Below are 22,048 nucleotides of genomic sequence, written 5' to 3' on the forward strand. Positions count from 1 at the left end.
CTGTCCTTGTTACAAAATGACAAACCTCTAACTTGGTGTTGCCTGGTAGGTAATTCACAATGAAACCCCTATTTTCTTTTACATAGTTTATTTAAAACTATTCATTAGTGCAACATTTAAATGTCTACTACACACCACTTAACATTCACAAATGCCTTAGATTTAGAAAAAGTTAATATAAAACAACAGTACAGGGTCTTACATCTGATTAGCGGTGAGAACGACTTGAAGCACGTTGGAATCAGAATGCACTTCATCATCTAGTGTGTTCAAACCTGAAACAATACAGATCTTCCTTACTGGTCTAGTACAGGTCTCCATCTGATCTCTGGATGAAGAACCAGAACTCCACCAGTGAGCCAGCGGGGCGAATCACAGTGCGATTTAGTCCACGTTACGTGAAATTAGGAGATCATTTCCAGACCAAGTTTTAAATTAAATGAACCATCACCCACATATCTGCATCCAGAGTGCTGCCAATAAAGGCTGTCTGATGATTTGAGCATGTTTATAGACCCTGCTTCATCACTTAAAAGTTAAATATGAAACACTGTACTCAACAAGGCACGAAAGCGAAGACAATGTCATAAGTAGACTTCTGATATCCAGTTAAAAAATGTTGGTATCCATGTTAAAGGGCATTATTTCATCAGGATCGACGTGTTAACCCAAGTGAGCCATACAAGCAGCACTGGCAGGATATAATGGAACGACATTTTGACTTTACAGTGTGTTATTCTATTTTGATGTCACTTAATGTCATGCATACACAAATATACTTCAATAAATCGTCATAACCAGATGAAAAGGGTCCTGGCCTTGACAGGAAGTAAGACATGATGTATTTAGGAGACGGTAACAAGATGGCACACAATCTAAACATTCATGAAATCTTGATGATTAAACCACAAAGCCTCTTGTCAGAGAAACACGGCAGCAGGTTAGGGCTGCTCACGACAGTGGAACCAGGATCAATAACACATGCTCGCACACACACACACACACAGATATAAACAGTGAGCAGTGAAGGTCCTGTGTGCGTCGGAAGACGCACACTTCTCATCGTCGTCTGAATCCTTGGAGAACTGTCCATGCTGCCGATTCATACAAAAAAGGACCTGCAGATCAACCCAGGACTAGTGAGCATAACGTGGAGTTCAAATTCTCATTCACTGATTTGAGAAAGAAGAAAAAAAAACACAAAAAAATAATATGTAACTGCGATGCCTGGCCAGCAGCACACTGAGGAGTTCTGGAGAGTCACTGCTGTCATTCAGAGGGTGGTCATGTGATGACACATAACCAGAAAAACACGGAACAAGTCAACATGGTTCTAGAACAGTCTCAGAGTTCCAGAACAGTCTTTCTGTGTTCCAGAACACTGTCTCGGTTCCAGAAGAGTCTCTTGTTTCTAGAACACAGTGTCTCTCAGACACGCTGGCGGTTGTTGGAGATCCCAACGTGAGAGAGCCGACGTCAGCGCGCTGGGTCCCCTCCTCAGGTGTTTCCAGGTGTGTTCTGAAGTACTTCCTCAAGTTCTGTCACATGACTGACAACTGAACTCTGACCTACAGCCTCTGGCGGGTCACTTCCCTGCAGGGTCAGAGGGGGAGGAGCCATCAGAGGAGGGAGCAGCTCTTAGCTTACCAGCAGCGTCTGCTAGGACAGAAGATCAGCAGGATTAGAAACGCTGGTCACAGTTCTACAGTCGCACTGACCGTTCCAGGGTTCAGGCCAGCACAACTGTTTGTATTGTCACTCATAAGATGTCTCACATGCAAGCTCTGGCGCTTTAAGAGTTGTACTATAAAAACTTCACACCCCCTCCCTCACCCCTGACCCCCTCCCTCACCCTTTCCCTAACCCCTAACCCCTGACCTTTGTCCTTCTTCTCCTGCGTCTCCTCTGCGGCCGTCTTGTCGGCTCTGAAGAAGATGCGTGCGCTGCTCAGGGAGAAGTGCAGCAGCTCAAACTCCTGCAGGACAGCAAGGTCACAACACGTCACGCTTCATCAAGGTTGAGATAAAGGGTCGTCAAGGTCTAATTCGCACACTGACAGAAGTTGCTAAAATTGAAATGCTCAACTTCCTCAAAGCTTCAGTTTTTTTTTTAAAGAACACAAATATATATATATTTTTTTACAAAAGAGTATATATAAACATATATAAAACCAAGAGTGATACACTCACGATTTTCCATCCACAGCAGGTTACCGTGGTAATGGCAGCCCTTTAAATCAATACAGACGAACTTGCGAAACGAACGAGTGGACTAACGAAGCTCCCGCTTGTGGAGCGAGGTTTACGTCCTACCTGCAGGTACACGTCCAGCCTCTTCTGGGTGAGGTTCATGGTCTGCAGCAGCTTCTCGTCCTGGCTGGTGGCCTGGACGCTCTGCTCCTTCACCACGGCGTTCATCTCCTTCAGGTACTTTTCCCTGACCGCCTGGAACCAGTGCAGCGAGTCAAACTCCAGGTACTGGTCCAGCAGCTTGAGGATGTAAGCCACTCCTGGAGGGGGGGGGGGGGGGGGGGGAAGACAGCAGAGAGAGATTAATCGACTTCTCAGAAGAGAGAGATATAGGAGAGTTGAGGTTTAGGACCCCGTCCCGGCGTACCCATGGCGAAGCCGTCATCTGTGAAGGCGGCTCCGCCTTTGTTCTTCTTGTTGAGCTTCTCCTTGCAGCCGATGGAATGTTCCACGAAGTTCACCGTCTGGAGAACACAACGTTACAGTCAGGGGTCAGACTCTGGCGCTGGAGACCAGAGGGAGATAATAGTTTGTCTGAAAAGATGTGTGTGTGTGTGTTAGAGTAGAGAAAGAGAGAGAGAGAGACGGACCAGTGGAGGTACGATCATATAGAAGTTCCTCAGGTGCATGTTCTTGGCACTGCGGAACTCCGGGGCGAACACTCCCACCAACATCTTAAAATACTCGGTCCCTTCAGCTGAGTTACTGGTCAGGTCTCCTAGAACGCTGTCCAGCACGCTGCAACACACACACACACACACACCTCTGACTGTCCCGTCCCTCTAACACACAGCGGAGGCTCTAGCTCATGTGGTGGTGGCGTACCTGGCAGCCTTCTGGGTCTCCTCAGACAGGCCCTCCTCCTTCACCAGCTCCTCAAAGTTCACTATGTCCTCCAGGTCAGGCACAAACCTGGCAACCCCAGCCCCCATCACACCCTGGTTAGATCCAGACCCTTCAGCGCACCCAGAGCAGAGGCAGAGCAGAGGCAGAAGCAGAGCAGGGACAGAGCAGAGGCAGAGCAGAGACTGAGCAGAGACAGAGGCAGAGCAGAGGCAGAGCAGAGGCAGAGCAGCATACCTGATGGCACTGCTGCAGCAATGCAGTCCTCCTGACCGGATCATTCTCACGTAGCCCATGGCATTACCTGGGGGAGGAGGGACCGCAGGGGGGGGGAGAAGAGAGGGGCGTGGGGTGGAGGAGGGAGAGGAGGAGGAGAGGAGAGACAGAGGTATGTGTTGATTGCATTACAAACAGTAAACCCATCTGACACCATGAATAAACGTGTGTGAGTGTGTGTGAGTATGGGGGTGTGTCTCACCGATCTGGCTGATGAGCTGTCTAAACTGGTCCAGGTAACTCTGTCCCTCAGGGGTGAGGCCCAGCTTCCTGATTCCACGGTTGAACTTCTCCGCCCGTTCAAACGGGTACTGGACCGTCGTAAACACACCCACCAGCACACACACAAACACACACACACTCTGTTCAACACACAGACACCTGCAGGGGCTGGGGTCAGTCTCTGAGGTTCAGTGAGCTGAGAGACCAATCCAGACTGCGGAACCTTCTAGACTGTTACCTTCTGGTCTGCCTGCTTATTCTAGACTGTTACCTTCTGGTCTGCCTGGTTATTCTAGACTGTTACCTTCTGGTCTGACTGGTTATTCTAGACTGTTACCTTCTGGTCTGACTGGTCCTTTGTCTCCCTGAAGAAGCGGATGTCTTTGATGAGTCTGGACTTTATGTGCTCGTCATACATGAACTGACTGAAGATGTAGAACTTCTTCCTCAGGAACTGGTAGGTGAAGTTTACCTGGGGGAGGTGGAGAGGAGGAGAACCAGAGTACTAGGTGAGTTCTAGACAGTGAGGTGATGTTGTGTATGTAAAGCACACACACACACACAGGTGATCTCTGTCAGAAGCACACAGATCAAAGATCACTTCCCCTCACTTTCCCTCCCTCCCTCCCTCCCTCCCTCCCACCCTCCCTCCCTCCCACCCTCCCACCTTCCCTCCCTCCCTCCCTCCCTCCCACCTTCCCTCCCTCCCTCCCTCCCACCTTCCCTCCCTCCCTCCCTCCCACCCTCCCTCCCTCCCTCCCCCTCACCCTACCTCCCTCCCTCCCTCCCACCTTCCCTCCCTCCCACCCTCCCTCCCTCCCCCTCACCCTCCCTCCCTCCCTCCCACCCACCCTCCCTCCCTCCCCCTCACCCTCCCTCCCTCCCTCCCCTTCACCCTCCCTCCCTCCCCCTCACCGTGGTGTTCATGATGCCCGTGCCGTGGGTGCGGATGGAGTTGGCGATGTGTCGTATGTTGATGGTATTCAGGTGCTTGTTGTTGCTCGTCTTCTCTATGAAGATCTGAGGGAGGAACACAGGGGAGCGTGTACAGCAGCTGTGTATTGATGTGTGTATTGATGTGTGTGTTTGTGTGTGTGTGTGTGTGTGAAGGGGTTACCTGGTTGTTGAGGTTGTAGAGATAGCGAGACACAAACACATGGATGTTTCTCATGATCTCCAGAACATCCAGCCCCTGGTGGAGAAACGTAGGATTCAACACACACACACCTCGCAAACACATGCCTAACACACACACACACCTCGCAAACACACGCCTAACACACACACCTGTTCCAGGGTCTGGCTGGGAAGGTGAGCCTCTGTCATCACCAGGCCGTAGCGCTGGGTTGCCAGGTTCCTCATCTCACTGTAGGTGGCCCAGTCATGCAGGGCCACGGTGGTTAGGTTGTAGAAGGTCTTATCCAGGTAGTGGGTCACGTAGGCTGGAAACACACACAGCTTGGTTATCCTGGTGGGTTATCCTGGTGGGTTATCCTGGTGTTATTATCTCTAACCACTAACCGTAACCTTTGATCTAATTCTAACCGCTAAACCCCCTGACAAACCTTTTGCAGTTATGGGGCCCAGCAAAAGGGCTCCACAAGGTCAAGTTTGTCATGTTTCACTAAACTTGTGAGGACATTTGGTCCCAATAAGGATGCTTAAACAAGGTGACACACACACCCAGTCAGGTGGGCAGCCAGGTGTGCAGGGCAGGTACCTTTGATGTGGATGAAGCGGTTAAAGAAGCGGACGGGTTTGAGGGAGAACAGCTGTGCCAGGTCCTTCATCCCCACCTTGAAGGGGTTCCTGTCGTCCAGCTTCAGGTGAGTGTGCACCGACAGACGCAGGTCCTTCTCTATCTCTTTACACAGCTTATCCAGCAGGTGCTGCGAGGGGGGGAGGGTGGAGTGAGGGGGGGGGGGGAGGGTGGAGCGAGGGGGGGGGGAGGGAGGGTGGAGGAGAGGAGGGATGGGAGGATGGCCTCAGCAGGGGTCATGCATGCACAGACAGCAGTATTTTATTCTAACCCATCCCCTCTCCGCCACCCCACTCCACCCCTCCGTCTTCCCTGTCTACCGCACCCACTTGCTTCTCCCTCACCCCACCCCTCACCTCACCCCACCCCACACCTCAGCCCTCACCTCATTGAACACCTCCATGATCTCCTGGTCGTAGCTGTCCAGAAGCTGGTCACATGACTCCATGTGTTTGGCGTACAGCATGGTGGGTACGCTATCCCTCAGGGCACTGAACATGTACTAAGACAGGACACACACCAAACACCTCCTGGTTACAGAGGAAATGGCTTGTGTGGGGTAGCATGTGAGGTAGTGTAGGGGTGTGTGGTAGTGTGTGGTAGCATGTGAGGTAGTGTAGGGGTGTGTGGTAGTGTGTGTGAGGTTGTGTAGGGGTGTGTGGTAGTGTGTGGTAGTGTGTGTGAGGTAGTGTAGGGGTGTGTGGTAGCATGTGAGGTAGTGTAGGGGTGTGTGGTAGCATGTGAGGTAGTGTAGGGGTGTGTGGTAGCATGTGAGGTAGTGTAGGGGTGTGTGGTAGTGTGTGTGAGGTAGTGTAGGGGTGTGTGGTAGTGTGTGGTAGGGGTGTGTGAGGTCGTGGAAGCCTAACGCCAGGCGTACATGTATGCGAGCAGCGTCCACTGCATTGTCGTACACGTCGTCCAGGTAGATTGGGAACACTGCTCTGTGCCAGTACAGGAAGCTGCAGTCACACTGAACTTTGACCCTGCGGAGCAGAGAACAGCAACACTGCAGTTCACACTCAGGAACACTCACAAGACAGTGTGACTTCTTTCAATATGTCATTGTTCTGGCAATGTAGTCATCTGTTTGTGTGTCTGAGGGTGCATGTCTGTGTGTGTCTGTGTGTGTGTCTGTGTGTGTGTCCGTGTGTGTGTCTGTGTGTGTGTGTGTGTGTCTGTGTGTGTGTGTCTGTGTGTGTGTCTGTGTGTGTCTGTGTGTGTCTATGTGTGTGTGTGTCTGTGTGTCTGTCTGTGTGTCTGTGTGTGTGTGTGTCTGTGTGTCTGTCTGTGTGTGTGTCTGTGTGTGTGTGTGTGTGTGTCTGTGTGTGTGTCTGTGTGTGTGTGTCTTTCACCTCTCCCTCAGCTCGCTGATCAGGTCCAGCTTCTTCAGGCCCAGCTGCAGAGAAAGCAGCTCCTCGTCCTTGAAGGTTTTCTGTGAGGGAACAGGAAGTTTCTCTGTCAGAGCAGGAAGTCTCTATGTCACAACAGGAAGTCTCTCTGTCAGAACGGTGCAGTGGACATAGGAGGTGCTGTGTTTCAGAGTGCAGTGGACATAGGAGGTGCTGTGTTTCAGAGTGCAGTGGACATAGGAGGTGCTGTGTTTCAGAGTGCAGTGGACATAGGAGGTGCTGTGTTTCAGAGTGCAGTGGACATAGGAGGTGCTGTGTTTCAGAGTGCAGTGGACATAGGAGGTGCTGTGTTTCAGAGTGCTGTGGAGCGGCTGTGTGACAGGACGTCTCCTCACCATCTGTGTTCCCACGCTCAGGGCCAGGGCCACCACCAGGCGGCGCTCTTTAGTGCTGGGCCCGTTCAGGGCGTTCTCGGCCAGCACCAGGGAGGACAGGACGTCCAGACGCTGCTCGCTGTACTTCTTATCCGACACCACGCGCTTCTGCAGGGGGCAGGAAGCACAGGAAGCACAGGAAGCACAGGAAGCACAGTCCGTGTCAGTGTGCGTGTTAGTGTGACCGTAGTGTGTGTCAGTGTGCGTGTTAGTGTGACCGTAGTGTGTGTCAGTGTGCGTGTTAGTGTGACCGTAGTGTGTGTCAGTGTGCGTGTTAGTGTGACCGTAGTGTGTGTCAGTGTGCGTGTTAGTGTGACCGTAGTGTGTGTCAGTGTGCGTGTTAGTGTGACCGTAGTGTGTGTCAGTGTGCGTGTTAGTGTGACCGTAGTGTGTGTCAGTGTGCGTGTTAGTGTGACCGTAGTGTGTGTCAGTGTGCGTGCTAGTGTGACCGTAGTGTGTGTCAGTGTGCGTGCTAGTGTGACCGTAGTGTGTGTCAGTGTGCGTGCTAGTGTGACCGTAGTGTGTGTCAGTGTGCGTGCTAGTGTGACCGTAGTGTGTGTCAGTGTGCGTGTTAGTGTGACCGTAGTGTGTGTCAGTGTGCGTGCTAGTGTGACCGTAGTGTGTGTCAGTGTGCGTGCTAGTGTGACCGTAGTGTGTGTCAGTGTGCGTGCTAGTGTGACCGTAGTGTGTGTCAGTGTGCGTGTTAGTGTGACCGTTGTGTGTGTCAGTGTGCGTGTTAGTGTGACCGTAGTGTGTGTCAGTGTGCGTGCTAGTGTGACCGTAGTGTGTGTCAGTGTGCGTGCTAGTGTGACCGTAGTGTGTGTCAGTGTGCGTGCTAGTGTGACCGTAGTGTGTGTCAGTGTGCGTGCTAGTGTGACCGTAGTGTGTGTCAGTGTGCGTGTTAGTGTGACCGTTGTGTGTGTCAGTGTGCGTGTTAGTGTGACCGTAGTGTGTGTCAGTGTGCGTGCTAGTGTGACCGTAGTGTGTGTCAGTGTGCGTGCTAGTGTGACCGTAGTGTGTGTCAGTGTGCGTGCTAGTGTGACCGTAGTGTGTGTCAGTGTGCGTGCTAGTGTGACCGTAGTGTGTGTCAGTGTGCGTGCTAGTGTGACCGTAGTGTGTGTCAGTGTGCGTGTTAGTGTGACCGTAGTGTGTGTCAGTGTGCGTGTTAGTGTGACCGTAGTGTGTGTCAGTGTGCGTGTTAGTGTGACCGTAGTGTGTGTCAGTGTGCGTGTTAGTGTGACCGTAGTGTGTGTCAGTGTGCGTGTTAGTGTGACCGTAGTGTGTGTCAGTGTGCGTGCTAGTGTGACCGTAGTGTGTGTCAGTGTGCGTGTTAGTGTGACCGTAGTGTGTGTCAGTGTGCGTGTTAGTGTGACCGTAGTGTGTGTCAGTGTGCGTGCTAGTGTGACCGTAGTGTGTGTCAGTGTGCGTGTTAGTGTGACCGTAGTGTGTGTCAGTGTGCGTGTTAGTGTGACCGTAGTGTGTGTCAGTGTGCGTGCTAGTGTGACCGTAGTGTGTGTCAGTGTGCGTGTTAGTGTGACCGTAGTGTGTGTCAGTGTGCGTGTTAGTGTGACCGTAGTGTGTGTCAGTGTGCGTGCTAGTGTGACCGTAGTGTGTGTCAGTGTGCGTGTTAGTGTGACCGTAGTGTGTGTCAGTGTGCGTGTTAGTGTGACCGTAGTGTGTGTCAGTGTGCGTGCTAGTGTGACCGTAGTGTGTGTCAGTGTGCGTGTTAGTGTGACCGTAGTGTGTGTCAGTGTGCGTGTTAGTGTGACCGTAGTGTGTGTCAGTGTGCGTGTTAGTGTGACCGTAGTGTGTGTCAGTGTGCTGGCGGTGAACCCCGGTGGTACCTTGGCGGTGGCGATGGCGTGCAGGGCCTGGGACTGCAGCTGCTGGGTGATGTGGGAGACAGAGTCGGCCACCACCATGGACCGCCGGTGGAACATGTGCTCCACTGCCTGCGCAGGAAATGACATCACATGTCTGTGTTTTAGGCATCTTTGGGACAATTCTGTTAACATCAAACATCTCCCCTTCACTTGATCAGTCCGACCTACACACACACACACACACACAGACACACACACACAGTAATTAAATTTTCAGTTGTATTTATGTGGTTTTCAAGAGTGATTTGAATGACAAGGGTTCCATCTCCATTGTTAAAGGCACGTCCTGTTTACAGCTGACATGAGAAGAGTTGCGTCCCCGGTGGAGGATGGAAGGGAATGTTTGTCCTGAGGCTTCTGATCATTCTGTGGGGCAGCGTACCCTCAAAAGGAGGGCATTTTCTACATCTTCCCACTTAAGACTTGTGACCTAAGGGGGTAGTACTTCAAAGGGGCAGTTGGAGACAAGAGTTCGCGCTATTGAATCAGCAGTGCTTGACCTTTTCCTGTTAAGACATCCGTTGTGTTTGATCCGGTATCACTCGGCTGTTACGTTTCCTCCAACAGATCGATCACAAAGATCTTTGTTCAAGTACTTTTCGGTATTGAATTTGTATTAATACCGCATCTTGACTATTTGAGCATACAGTGTCTTCAGAATTCTTCCATCACACACACATTAAAGATACAAACATTAACGATACACACACACACACAACACACCCACACACCCACACACCCACCCACACACACACACGCTAACCTTGAGAAGCTCCACCAGCCTGCAGAGAGCTTTAACAGAGGTCTTGGTCATGGGCCGCTGCATGGACATGTACAGGTTCATGGTGGTCTTGATGATGGTGCTGATACTGTAAGCATACAGGATGCCCTGGAGACCAACACAGCATCAGGACTCTCATCCATCCATCCATCCAGCCCTCCATCCAGCCCTCCCTCCGGCCCTCCCTCCCTCCGGCCCTCCCTCCCTCCGGCCCTCCCTCCCTCCAGCCCTCCCTCCCTCCAGCCCTCCCTCCCTCCAGCCCTCCCTCCATCCCTCCCCTTCTCACCTGGACGAAGATGTTGCAGCGTCCGCTCAGGTCCTCTGCCAGCCTGTCGCTGCGCTGCTCCTTAGACAAGATGGCCTCCATCTTCATCATCCAGGATGTCACGAACACATAGTACGACTGGACGTCCCTGGAGGTCAGACCGGAGACATGGACTCACTAGGACACCAGTACAGCTGGCAGAACTACATTCTTCTGCAATGGTTCTTCATTTATTATAACAATATTATTATTATTTTATTATTATTATTCATAAAGTTAAGAGATTGATTGGTTGGTTGCTAGACTGGTAAGAATTGGACTACAGATCAGGAGTTGACAGGTTTGAATCTCCGTGTTGGACTGGATGACAGCGTGAGTTTCCAGCTGACTGACTTGGTGAGTGTCTGGGCCTTGTGCTGGAGGAAGGCGTCTCTCTGCGCTCGGATGGCCTGCAGGCTCTTCCTGTCCATCAGCTTGGCTGCGGCGGGGACCTTAGCGATGAGGAAGGCATCTGGGAACCAGATGATGTTGGCGGTCAGGGTGACAGCAGGAACCTGGCAGGGTAGGAACACACACACACACCTGAGGAATTCTGCTGCCTGATGCACCGTGTGTACTCTGTGTGTCTACTGTATATGTGTGTTTAGACTGTTTGTGTGTGTGTGCGCTGTACATGTGTGTGTCATAAAAGGAGGAGAAAAAGAAGAAAGTGAGAGCGGAGAGGAGGAAGAGGGGAGAGGGATACAGAGAGACAGACAGAGAGAGAGAGAGAGAGAGAGAGAGGAGGAAGAGAGAGAGAGGAGGAAGAGAGGAGAGAGAGGAGAGAGTCACCCCAGTGTACCTTTTTACAGACGTCTAGCAGAGCCTTGTAGAGCTTCTTGTCTATCGTCCTGAAGATGTGAAAGTGAAGCACGAAGAGACCACATACTCCCGCGTACTTATCCCTCTGGTCGATCTCTGATGGCTCACCTGGAACACACACACACACCACAAACACACACCACAAACACAGCAGTCAACATTCAGAGGCTGAAACAGACTGTTGTCACAAGACAGCTTGAGACACGAACAGTGCTTCAGTGCTCCTCCTGTTGAGGGCGTGTTCTCACCGATCTTGGACTCAACGTTGGTGAAGATGGTGCGGATGTTGAGGGCAAACTCCTCGGCAAAGGCACTGTTCTTCGACACGCAAACTCCTTCTCCAGGGTCGTCAAACCTCTGCTCCACACACGCCTGTCACACACACACACACACACAGGAACACAGTGTCAGGATTATGAACCTACATTAGCTACTAGAGGCCCCCCTTTTCCTCGTAAAATACTGTCAAGTAGTATTTTATGGTCTGGTAGGTGGTTTTCTACACTCCTTGCTCCTACTGTGTTTGAGTGCTCACACACTCATCCTAGCCTTGGTTCTGAAACACAGGGGACACAAACGCTGGCTGTGGCAGTCTGAAGACGCGTCCTCCACACCTGGAAGATCATGCCGTCCAGCAGCTGTCCCTCCAGCCTCAGCAGGAGCTTCTCAAACGGCTTCAGCTTCTCCTCTGGGATGGAGAACTTCCCAGGGTTGTGGTGCACTGACTTCAGCAGCCTGCAGGGGGCAGTCACACCACGTATCATTCAGCACCGGCCTCAACCTTGACATGTGTGTCATTGTGTGTGTGTGTGTGTGTGTGTGTGTGTGTGTACCTCTTGTACATCTTCCAGTGGTCCTTTAGGGTGGTGTGGTTCTCCATGATCTCATCCAGCGTGAGCACAACCACCAGCAACTCTCCCAGGTGCTCGTACACAGTCTGCACACACACACACACAGGCACACACACGCATACGCAGGCACACGCACACGCATACACAGGCACACACACACACAAACACACGCCCATACACAGGCATACACAGGCACACATCAAAACTATTGCATGGGAGAGAAGTGATATGAAAAGACAGCAAAGCCAAGAGGCAAAGAAAACAGCAAATACCTGAAAATGAACCCCTGAAGACTCAATGATTTTGGTTGCACCCCTACCGATAGAAGAGAGTCAAGCAGTCAGTTGTGTGGCTTGTCTAGTTTCCAGAGCAGAAGTGACCAACCCCTGTTTCTCACTTGTTGCTGTTGTAGAGAGCAGCCAGCTGGTGAACAATGTTGACCACCACCTCGAAACACCGGGCCACGAAGCAGGAGAGCTCCTGGGAAACACACGTGTGGAACCACGGTGAGCACACCATCCCAACTGGGATACCATAAAACTCAGTATTCTGCCATAAACCTACAGTTCTATGCAAAAGTCTTAAGTACAAAAAATATATATTTTCAAGTGAAGCAATAACACTTGGAGAAATAAGTACATGGAAAGACCAAACAACATTTTCATCAAAATTGCACTTTTTTAGACTGCTGAACAAATTCAGAAGACAAAATCCTAGACAATATTCATGTAACCTCTGCACAGTGTATATTCTGCCGACTGACCTGGAGGAAGGAGATGAACCTGCCCATCTGCACCTGTAGCTCCCCCTCCAGCACACTGCTGTCTGACACTGCCACAGAACACACACAGTGAGCACACCACCTAAGGTCACCACAGGGTCATGTAACCTTCCACACCAATGTAAATAAAAAAACTGAGTTAAGGATATCCACACCTCCTTCACCATAGTACAGCAGACCATTGTAGAACTTTGTTTCTGCCTACAGGGGGAGACACAGATTAGCATTAGCATTCTTCAGACAGCATTAGAATTCTTCAGACAACATGAGCATTCTTCAGACAACATGAGCATTCTTCAGACAACATTAGCATTCCATCAGTAAATCACTGGCATTCCATCAGTAAATCACTAGCATTCCATCAGTAAATCACTAGCATTCCATCAGGAAATCACTAGCATTCCATCAGGAAATCACTCTTCAGGGCTTTCAATTAACTGAAAAGATGCTTGACAAACATTCAAAAATACCTAAAGTTGAAAGCTTTGTCTTTTACCTCATATTTGAGTTTCTTCACCTCGCTGCAGAGCGCTGCGTAGACCGTGATGACTTTGTTCAGAACCTGAGAGGAGATGACAAACGTCAACTTAAAGCCAGGGTAGGTCACGTTTCTGAGATGCACTTTTTGCCATATTTGCAACGAAAACAAAAACAATTCTGATAGCAACCAATAGATATAAATGTTTGACAGGAAATTTAAATATATCGGATATCTGTGGGCATCGCAGGACTGTAATAAACACAACAAATCATTAAGCTCTAAATTTACCTACCCTACCTTTAAGATATCACATTATGATCATTTGAAAAAGAGCCCTAATGTTGTTCAGGAGTATCTCATGCCCCAGCCTCCCGTGTAAGATGAGGAGTTCCTGTTTAGTATTCCAGCTACAGAAGAAGTGATTAGAGGAAGCTGGACGGTGGCCAGATTACAGTTATGGGCATTTTCAACACACTTCTCAGGCGTCATTAACACAGATTACACCAGGCGCACATTCACTGCTGAATGTGTTATGAGTCTCGATTCATTTCTATTCCTCTGATGCAATAATAGATTTAAGAGGGATTCTGCCACCATCTTACCTTGTTGTCTGTTTTGATCAACTCCAACAGGGAGGACTGCTCGTATGGGAGGAGCTAAAGGAGTGAAGGAAGCAGCACTAGTGAGAACAAGATTACAGGTGAAGCACAATTGGTAAATGGACTGCATTTATCGGAACAGAGCCCACTGTAAATACTGACATTCAGGGCTATGGGGTCCAAGGTGAAGTCCCAGACGTCTCCTATGGAATCGTCCAGAGCATCCTCTATGCCCCTCAGGTGACGGGTGTACTCTTCCAGGAACCTTCCATAGTTCTTCAACTGCACCTCGGTGTGGATCTCTGAGGACGGAGAGGATTGACAGGATGCAACATGAGTTTCGCTAAGTCTGGGGAAATGTAGACGATAAACAAGATAATTCTGAGGGATGTCAAGTCTGTCGGACTTTGTATTAGCAGTGATTTCTGGTTATTTTTTTTACAATCAATTCAAAAACAAGAAAATGAAACACTTGCTAGTATTAGACTACTTTGAGTGAAACTAACAACGTAAGTACTCTGTTGATGATAATTGTTAAACTGCAGGCAGTTTGCTTGTTTAGCTATCCAGCTTGCGTGCTATGCTGGCTGGCATGTAAACAACCTGTAAAGCTGGCCTGTGAAAATAATTGAAGAATACGTCGACAGCCAAGTTTTTATTTGGAACTTCATAATCATATCATCATATCCAAGATTATGAAGTAAGCCAGTCACACGAACCAGGGCAAGAGGCAGCCAGTCCTAGTAACTAGCTAGGACTAGCTAGTAAGTTTGCTGTTCCTTCTGTAGTTAGCCCCATCTATAACTTGACAGCTAAGGCATTGCGATGGTAAATCATGCACAGTAGCTGTTTAGCTCCTTACGATTTTATCCTCATACTTACTCTGAGATCCATCATCAAATCGATCAAATTCCCAATCAGGAGAAATAGTGTCAACCGCCATCGTACTGTACTGTATTCCTGCCCCACTGCACTGCGCTGGTGTTGCAGGCTAGCTGCTACTTGAGAACTGCAGGTTCGGCGACAATCTGATGATTTGCCTCATGACTTCACGTGATCACGCAGTCATGGGAAATGTAGTTCTTTGTCTTCTTCTTCTTTTGGTGTTATGGCAGATTGCAACTAACGTTTAAAAGGTGCATCACCGCCACATACTGTTCGGAAGTGTGAGGCAGCGTCCTACCCTACCATAAATAAACATAAAAACCGTATAAACGGGAATTGTAGTTTTCAAGTGGACAAGGGTATTGTTGTCAAAGCCATGTACAATCTATAAGTGTGCGTGTGTGTGTGTGTGTGTGTTGGTGTGTGTGTGTGTGAGAGAGAGAGAGAGAGAGAGAGAGAGAGAGAGAGAGAGAGAGAGAGAGAGAGAGAGAGAGAAAGAGAGAGGTAAATAAAGGCTGTACATCTTATAGTTTGAGACAGACAAAGAGAATACAGATAGACTGAAAGAGGTTGTCTGTGCAAATATGTCAAATTGAGAGAGAGAGAGAGAGAGAGAGAGGGGGGGGGGATGCATGCCTGAGAATGAGAGACAGGGAGAGAAGGAGAGGGAGAGAGACAGAGGGAGGGACACAGAGAAAGAAAGAGAGGGAAAGATAGAAAGAGAGAGAGAGAAAGAAAGGGGGGGAGGGAGAGAGAGGGAGTGAGGGAGAGATAGAGAGAGAGAGGGAGAGACGGAGGAGCGAGAGAGAGGGAGAGGGAGGGAGGGAGGGAGGGAGGGGGAGGGAGAGGGAGAGAGAGAGAGAGAGAGAGAGAGAGAGAGAGAGAGAGAGAGAGAGAGAGAGAGAGAGAGAGAGAGAGAGAGAGACGGAGAGTGACTCCACAGACATGACGAGACTTCAGCCGTTCAGGAGGAGAACACAGATGGGCAGAACAGAGAAGTGAGAAAAACCTTTTTTTGTCCTTTAATATCATATGTTCCCTCGCTTCAGGTAAGCAACCATATCATATTTCCTGAAGCAACTGTTTGCATTAACTTTTTCAGGTAATACTAGATATGTTTGATGAATATATCCTGAAGAGGTACTATAGATGATGTGTGCCTTGTTCAGTAGTCGACATCTTTTTAAATGTTTCCTAAAAACAGTTTTCCTCAAAATGTGGGACATTTACTTAACTTCTCTGTCCACACTAATAGGTAGTCAAACTGTTTCTGTCGCACAAAGTGCCATTATGTACGAGAGTAATGAGAGGTGGAGGAAAATGCAAACACGTCCTCTCATTAGACGACTGGGCCATATGTCAGCCATGTGAGAGCCATGCTCTGGACATGCCTCCCCTGCATGCATGGCTGCTTTGTATCTAAAGGTTCAGGCATCAGCTAACCTAGCGCCTTTCTGTGTTTTCTGTTGAAATCACACCTTGGACTCATCCCTTGCGACACATCATCTCATTCTGCTTCACAAGTGAGATTCCATCTGAGTATCTTGTGATGCTCACAACAAAAATGACAGATAGCATACTTTATCTCCCTTAGATTAATCAATTTAGAAAAAGTATAATTGATTGCTTCGACAGGAGCTATTTCTATAGTGTGGGTTCAGTCTTGCTGGTGTCCCGTGACCCGGATGTTTCCGTGGGTGTGATAGGTCTGGCAGGGACGAGCGTTGTCGACCGACCACACACTCATGGCTCTCACCGGGCCACGGGACGCCCCCTGGGTCCTAGACTCCGCCACATGCACCGAGACAGACCCCCTGCTCCTCAATGGACACTACCTGGGGTCAAAGGTCATGGACGAGGCGAGCGAGAGAGACGTGGAGGACGGCGAGGCCGGGGGAAGTCCTTCAGGGGAGAGGAGCGAGTCGGTACGCTCCATGGTGATACAGATCCTGGTGCCGTTTCTGCTGGCTGGGCTGGGGACCGTGTCGGCTGGGACTCTGCTGGATGTGGTGCAGGTGAGGAGGAGAGACAGGGAGAGGAGAGACAGGAAGAGGAGGAGAGACAGGGAGAGGAGAGACAGGAAGAGGAGGAGAGACAGGGAGAGGAGAGACAGGGAGAGGAGAGACAGGGAGAGGAGGAGAGACAGGGACAGGAGAGACAGGGAGAGGAGGAGAGACAGGGAGAGGAGAGACAGGAAGAGGAGGAGAAACAGGGAGAGGAGAGACAGGGAGAGGAGAGACAGGGAGAGGAGGAGAGACAGGGAGAAAGTTTGATAGAGAGATAGGGGGGGGGGGGGAGGGGGGGGAGAAAGCATACAGGGACAGAGAAAAGGGGGGACTTGGAGGTGAAGTGGGGGTGAGGTCGGGGAGTAGGAGGTGAGGGGAGGAACTAGGAGGGGAGGGTAGGTGATTGGGAATCAGCGATGGATGGAAGGAGAAAATAATGTGAATGATTTTGATTGGTTAACATTCAAATTACACATTCAGATTTGTTGCCACATGCAGACCTGTAGCCGATGAATGACATGGTATTTTGTGGCGGACCTGTACAGCATTGGGAGGTGTTCCACAAAGTCACAGAGATCTTCATCTTGGTTCCTGCTCTTCTGGGTCTGAAAGGAAACCTAGAGATGACCCTTGCCTCTAGACTTTCAACAGCAGTGAGTAAACCTGGTACATTTACAAACATACAGCGTCTGTGCATCATCACTTTTCATTCTTGGTGTGAAACTCACTCGCACCTCAGTCTACAGTCACGTGACTGGGATGGAACTTGAGCAGAGCTGCAACATTTGTCTTAAGCTGTCGTGCACCATAAAACACCATGATATCTGGAAGAGGAACACTAGGATTATGTTGATGTTTTCTTGTTAACTCCTGCCAGGTCAATATGGGCAAGATGGACTGGAGCCTAGTGATTGGGAACCTGGCATTAAAGCAGGCACGTAAAACCTTAAACTAAAACGTGCCATCCTCCCATTCAGCCTTCGCTGGTTCCTTTAGCCTGACTGTCCCCTGCTGTCCCTGAGCAGGTCCAGGCCACGGTCCTGGGGCTGCTGGCGGCTCTGGTGGCGGTGATGTTGGGCTGGATCCTGGAGGGAAAGATGACCCTCAGCCACGCCGCTCTCCTGTGTACAGCCAGTGTAGCTACTGCCTTCATTGCCTCACTACTGCAGGGTAAACAGAGATACTGATTCACAGATACAAACACACACCTGTCTACTGTGGTGGAATTTTGCAGTAACTGTATGATAAAATAGTCAGAACGCCATATTAAAACATATTTTTTATTAGCACCAATGGTAAATAAAAAACTATATTTCTGATCAATCTATCGAAGGACAACATGCTAACCCTAGGTCATTCAACAGAGTTATCCTGATAAGAAAAATATCTAATCTCATATAGACTCGTAACATCTGGTCTTTCTAAGCAGTAATCAATCAGTAACATCAGTCACATCCTTCCCCACCATGAACTCCTGGATTAAAGAACAGACATGCAGTCTGTCTCATGTATCTTCCTATCATCTCCTCCCTCCTAAAACAAAACAATCTGCATACAATCAGTTAAAACCACAGCAAGTCTCAGACCTACTGTCTCAAAACAGTCTTTATCATGCTTTCATTCCACAGGACCCCCCTTAACAGCAACAGTAAAACCACATCATATAACTCCAGGGGTATGCCTTGTGGGGTCACCAACCTTAGAAGTAATTAAACAGATAGCCATCTTCTTTGCCACAAACAATCCCCCAACATTCTCTAACACTTTACAACCTTTTAAACTCTACTAAATTATCCCCCTCTCTTGTAAGCTGCAAGTCACAATGTGTGTCTCTTAACAATGAACACAGAAGCTTCACACATCAAACCACACTTAGAAACACATACATTTTACGATCAACCTAAAATTCCATATCACTACTGTTGTCGCACCTAATCAAACAAACTTTCAACCCATTCCTTCTCCTTCATCTCCCCCACCCCACACCCCCGTCCCCCTCCTGTCCCGCTCTGTTGTCTGACTGTGTGTTGTTCCTCACGTTGGGGCGCTCCTCACTAGCGTCCCTGTGTGAGGCTACCGTGGACTCATTATAGGGAAGGTGTGTCTTTCCACATACTGTACTTTATAAGACCTTCCACATCCCTAACTCACGCTGTCCCGTATAGACCCTGAGGATGTTTTACACAAGTGTTACGCTACTTTTTTTTTGTTTGACAACAACTCCCTTAACAAATTTAACAAATTCCTTTTGAAAGACCAGGCAGTGTGTCATGTGATACTTAGATAGTGATCAAGGACTGTCTAATCGATCATTCCGCTTCTTGAAGTGCAGTTTGTCTGCTGACTTGCCTACAAAAACCAAACAGACAGCAGTGTGTGTGTTTGATCTGCGTCTGTGGGAGGACATGAGGAGGGCCCAGCATGTGGACGCTGTTAGAGTGTGTGGTTGTGTCTCCTCGGCAGGTGTGATCATGGTGGGGGTGATCTTGGGCTCTAAGAGGGTCGGCATCAACCCTGACAACGTGGCCACGCCCATGGCTGCCAGCTTCGGTGACCTCATTACGCTCGCTATCCTGGCCTGCCTCAGTCAGGGCCTCTACGAGTGTATAGGTGAGAGAGAGAGAGAGAGAGAGAGAGAGAGAGAGAGAGAGGGAGAGGGAGAGAGACAGAGAGAGAGAGAGAGAGAGAGAGAGAGAGAGAGAGAGAGAGAGAGAGAGAGAGAGAGAGAGACAGACCAGTGACGTGCTGTGATGTCAGTGAGAGGGTAGGCACTGAGTTATGAAAGCCAGATTACCTAATTTATTGTTAGGCTAATATGTCAAAACAGTAAATGCAGTAAACAGTAGGCAGTAGTTTACAGCCGCTGAATGTTAGCACAGCCACATAGCCAATCTTTTCATACCAGTCTGTTTGAAAAGATCGAAAACATGTTGTCCCTTTTGCTGCAGTGGTCCATCTAAGTCTGGTGTAGACCTCCCTCTTGCTATTAACTCATGTTTTGAATAATATCGAGCTTGGAGAAATTCCTCAACTCTGATATCGGCAGACACCGCTGCTGTCATTTTGACTTGAATTTTGCGGGGATTACGTTTTCAACGTAACCAGTGTAATGACGTTAGCTGCGCAAATTTCCAGTAATATCTCGATTTTAATTGGTCCATGTTTGATACGTAACGTAGATGATTACTGGCATAACATATTTACGTGCAAAGGCACAGCAGAGTTGTGCTTTTCGACGTACATGTTAAATAATACAGGATCGAAGTGCGCATGCACATAGTGCGCATAGTTTTCGTTGTCGTCCGCAATGAATGGACAGTAAAAGCACTGCTTATTCTGCCATTTTGTTGTATTTGATTATGCGTAACTGCTACATTTGTCATCGTAACGTCTAAACAATTGGAATAACACACATATTGCATATATAAATCACAAGAATAATCAGTAAAAATACAAATACAAGTTTATTAAATACAATTATTTAATAAACATTTTTACGTTTGAATTTTGGCCTACCCTGACTGCACGTCACTGAGACAGACAGACAGACAGACAGACAGAGGAGAGACAGAGGAGGGACAGAGGAGAGACAGAGGGAGAAAGATGAGAGACAGAAAGAGATTTGGCCATGAGATAAGCCATGTTTTTGCTTCAAACCACTACACAGAAATTGTGAGTTACATTGGTGTTGGTGGTGTTTGTCTGACTGTGACTCTCTGCTGGAGGACTGACTGATGAGTGGTTCTGTCCCCGTGTTCCTACAGAGCAGTACCCTTACCTGACCTACCTGGTAGGTGTATTCTTCCTGGGTATGACCCCTTTGTGGGTGATCATTTCCTACAGACATCCGGACAGTCGCATCCTGCTGTACCTGGGCTGGGAGCCCATCATCACAGCCATGGTCATCAGCAGGTCAGCCCCCACTGGGACAACATGCCTAATAATACTGCTAAACTTTATTGTTTTGTAAATACTGGGACTGTCATCATCGTTCTGAAACTAAATGAAAATGAATCCGTCTGTTACAAAGGTTGACCAAACACGTCTTGGTCTGTCAATGTTGTCCCCCAAGCTACCCCCTGAAAGACCAACCTTTAACCTGTACCTCTCTGCAGCACTGGAGGACTCATCTTGGACAAGACGCTCTCAGACCCCTACATGGCTGGCATCATAGTCTACGCTCCTGTTATTAATGGGATCGGGGGAAACTTGGTTGCTATTCAGTCCAGTCGCATTGCCACTCACCTGCATCTCCACTTCAGCCCTGGAAACGTTCCTCTACAGAGCTGCTACAATCCCTGTCACACCTTTTGCTTATCAGGTGAATGTCCTCCCTCCCTCCCGCTCTCAGACATGTGCCCCCGCACACATATACCTATCCTCATACGTGTCTCTGTTGCTTTAGGACCCAATAATCGCTCCGCCCAAGTCCTCCTCCTATTGGTCGTTCCGGGTCACCTGATCTTCCTGTACACTATCCACTTGCTGATGGGCGGCAATACCACCCCCACACCTGTTTTTGTCGCTCTCTTTCTGACCGCTGCCCTCCTTCAGGTCAGAGTTCAAACCACTTCTCAGGTGTCATGGGCACCTGCCCTCATTTGTCCCCCCCATTAAAGTCACATCAGTCTCATCTCTTTCATCTTCATCTCATCTATTTCAATCTTCATCTCATCTCTCTCACCTCCCTCCCTTTGTTCCCTTTGCCAACGATGCCTTTAACAATGCCTTAAACGATGCCTTAAACAATGCCTTTAACGATGCCTTTAACGATGCCTTTAACGATGCCTTTAACGATGCCTTCCTCTCACCTGTGCACCTGACTTGTTGCAGGTGTTCTCTCTGCTCTGCATAGCTGACTGGATGGTGCACTGTCTGTGGCGGAGAGGCAAAGACCCAGACAGTTATTCCATCCCCTACCTAACGGCCTTGGGTGACCTCCTGGGGACTGGGCTCCTGGCCTTGGCCTTCTTGCTCCTCTGGTTCCTTGGAGACCCTGCCACTACTTAGCCTGTAAGACTGAGCCCTGATTATGGATGCACTTTTTATTTTATTTTTTACAATATAATGAAAACATACACAGGATGATCATGTTCAGTACATCTATAAAAGGGATGCTCAGATTGAATGTCAGTGTCTGGATTGTGTGTGATTGTCTTTATGTGTGTAGGAACACAGTTCAATATTGAATCGATAGAAGATGAACTCCAGTTTCACCCCCCCAAAATTGTGTGTCTGTGCTTTAAATGTTGCATGACTGTATTGTTTTGTGAAAATAAAGTTGAATATAGGACTGCTAAGGAGGTGGGGTGGTGATTTGATGGGAGGAAGGTGTGGGTTAAGGACCTGTTTTGTTATGTATATTTAGGCCGACGATTTATTGATTTTGTATGAATTTGACGCCGGCTTCACACTCCAGAACAGTAGATAGCGGTGATGATCATTTGCAATCTGGTGAAAAATTGGAAAGAATAAGAAGGGCCGGTACATCGCTGCCCTCTTGTGGCTGAAGAAGGAATCGGG

The 22,048-nt window shown here is 48.9% G+C and overlaps 2 protein-coding genes across 4 annotated transcripts; one reads left to right on the top strand and one right to left on the bottom strand.

Moving 5' to 3' along the window:
• Positions 1-68: 68 nt before the first annotated feature.
• On the bottom strand, positions 69-14,662 carry washc4 (WASH complex subunit 4). 3 transcript variants are annotated; one of them, XM_047034867.1, is made up of 33 exons: positions 14,517-14,662; positions 13,797-13,936; positions 13,638-13,691; positions 13,051-13,116; positions 12,710-12,755; positions 12,537-12,604; positions 12,171-12,253; positions 12,046-12,088; positions 11,756-11,859; positions 11,537-11,657; positions 11,171-11,294; positions 10,903-11,030; positions 10,455-10,615; positions 10,083-10,209; positions 9,779-9,904; positions 8,977-9,084; positions 7,094-7,240; positions 6,702-6,781; positions 6,227-6,332; positions 5,735-5,851; positions 5,311-5,479; positions 4,878-5,032; positions 4,708-4,782; positions 4,506-4,610; positions 3,928-4,062; positions 3,571-3,703; positions 3,330-3,396; positions 3,075-3,161; positions 2,840-2,987; positions 2,617-2,713; positions 2,313-2,509; positions 1,879-1,975; positions 69-1,659 (listed from the first exon to the last, which is right to left on the bottom strand). In XM_047034867.1, exons 1-33 carry the CDS (start codon positions 14,575-14,577, stop codon positions 1,586-1,588), a joined length of 3,549 nt encoding a protein of 1,182 aa, XP_046890823.1. In that variant the 5' UTR covers positions 14,578-14,662; the 3' UTR covers positions 69-1,585. The 3 variants fall into 3 exon arrangements, with proteins under 3 accessions (XP_046890823.1, XP_046890825.1, XP_046890824.1); XM_047034869.1 differs by having other exon boundaries at positions 3,571-3,679; positions 14,517-14,661; XM_047034868.1 differs by having other exon boundaries at positions 71-1,656; positions 14,517-14,661.
• An 896-nt stretch (positions 14,663-15,558) lies between these two features.
• Positions 15,559-21,767, top strand: slc41a2a (solute carrier family 41 member 2a). The gene is made up of 10 exons (XM_047034879.1): positions 15,559-15,568; positions 16,226-16,534; positions 17,071-17,178; positions 17,403-17,459; positions 17,551-17,695; positions 18,989-19,135; positions 20,290-20,437; positions 20,641-20,846; positions 20,931-21,079; positions 21,359-21,767. The coding sequence occupies exons 2-10, from the start codon at positions 16,265-16,267 to the stop codon at positions 21,533-21,535; spliced, it is 1,407 nt and encodes a 468-aa protein (XP_046890835.1). The 5' UTR covers positions 15,559-15,568; positions 16,226-16,264; the 3' UTR covers positions 21,536-21,767.
• The last annotated feature ends 281 nt before the right edge of the window (positions 21,768-22,048 follow it).

The sequence above is a fragment of the Hypomesus transpacificus genome, chromosome 14, assembly GCF_021917145.1.
Source record: "Hypomesus transpacificus isolate Combined female chromosome 14, fHypTra1, whole genome shotgun sequence".
NCBI classification, from domain to species: domain Eukaryota; kingdom Metazoa; phylum Chordata; class Actinopteri; order Osmeriformes; family Osmeridae; genus Hypomesus; species Hypomesus transpacificus.

Excerpts from the sequence above, each read along its gene's own strand:
- washc4 (XM_047034867.1), bottom strand. The coding sequence starts at position 14,577 with ATGGCGGTTGACACTATTTCTCCTGATTGGGAATTTGATCGATTTGAT. Across the intron at positions 5,852-6,226 it reads TGGACGCTGCTCGCATACAT|TACATGTTCAGTGCCCTGAG; the intron begins GTACGCCTGGCG and ends GTCCTGTCTTAG. Across the intron at positions 5,480-5,734 it reads TCATGGAGGTGTTCAATGAG|CACCTGCTGGATAAGCTGTG; the intron begins GTGAGGGCTGAG and ends CCCCCCTCGCAG.
- slc41a2a (XM_047034879.1), top strand. The coding sequence starts at position 16,265 with ATGGCTCTCACCGGGCCACGGGACGCCCCCTGGGTCCTAGACTCCGCC. Across the intron at positions 17,696-18,988 it reads CATTGCCTCACTACTGCAGG|GTGTGATCATGGTGGGGGTG; the intron begins GTAAACAGAGAT and ends TCTCCTCGGCAG. Across the intron at positions 20,438-20,640 it reads ACAGCCATGGTCATCAGCAG|CACTGGAGGACTCATCTTGG; the intron begins GTCAGCCCCCAC and ends ACCTCTCTGCAG.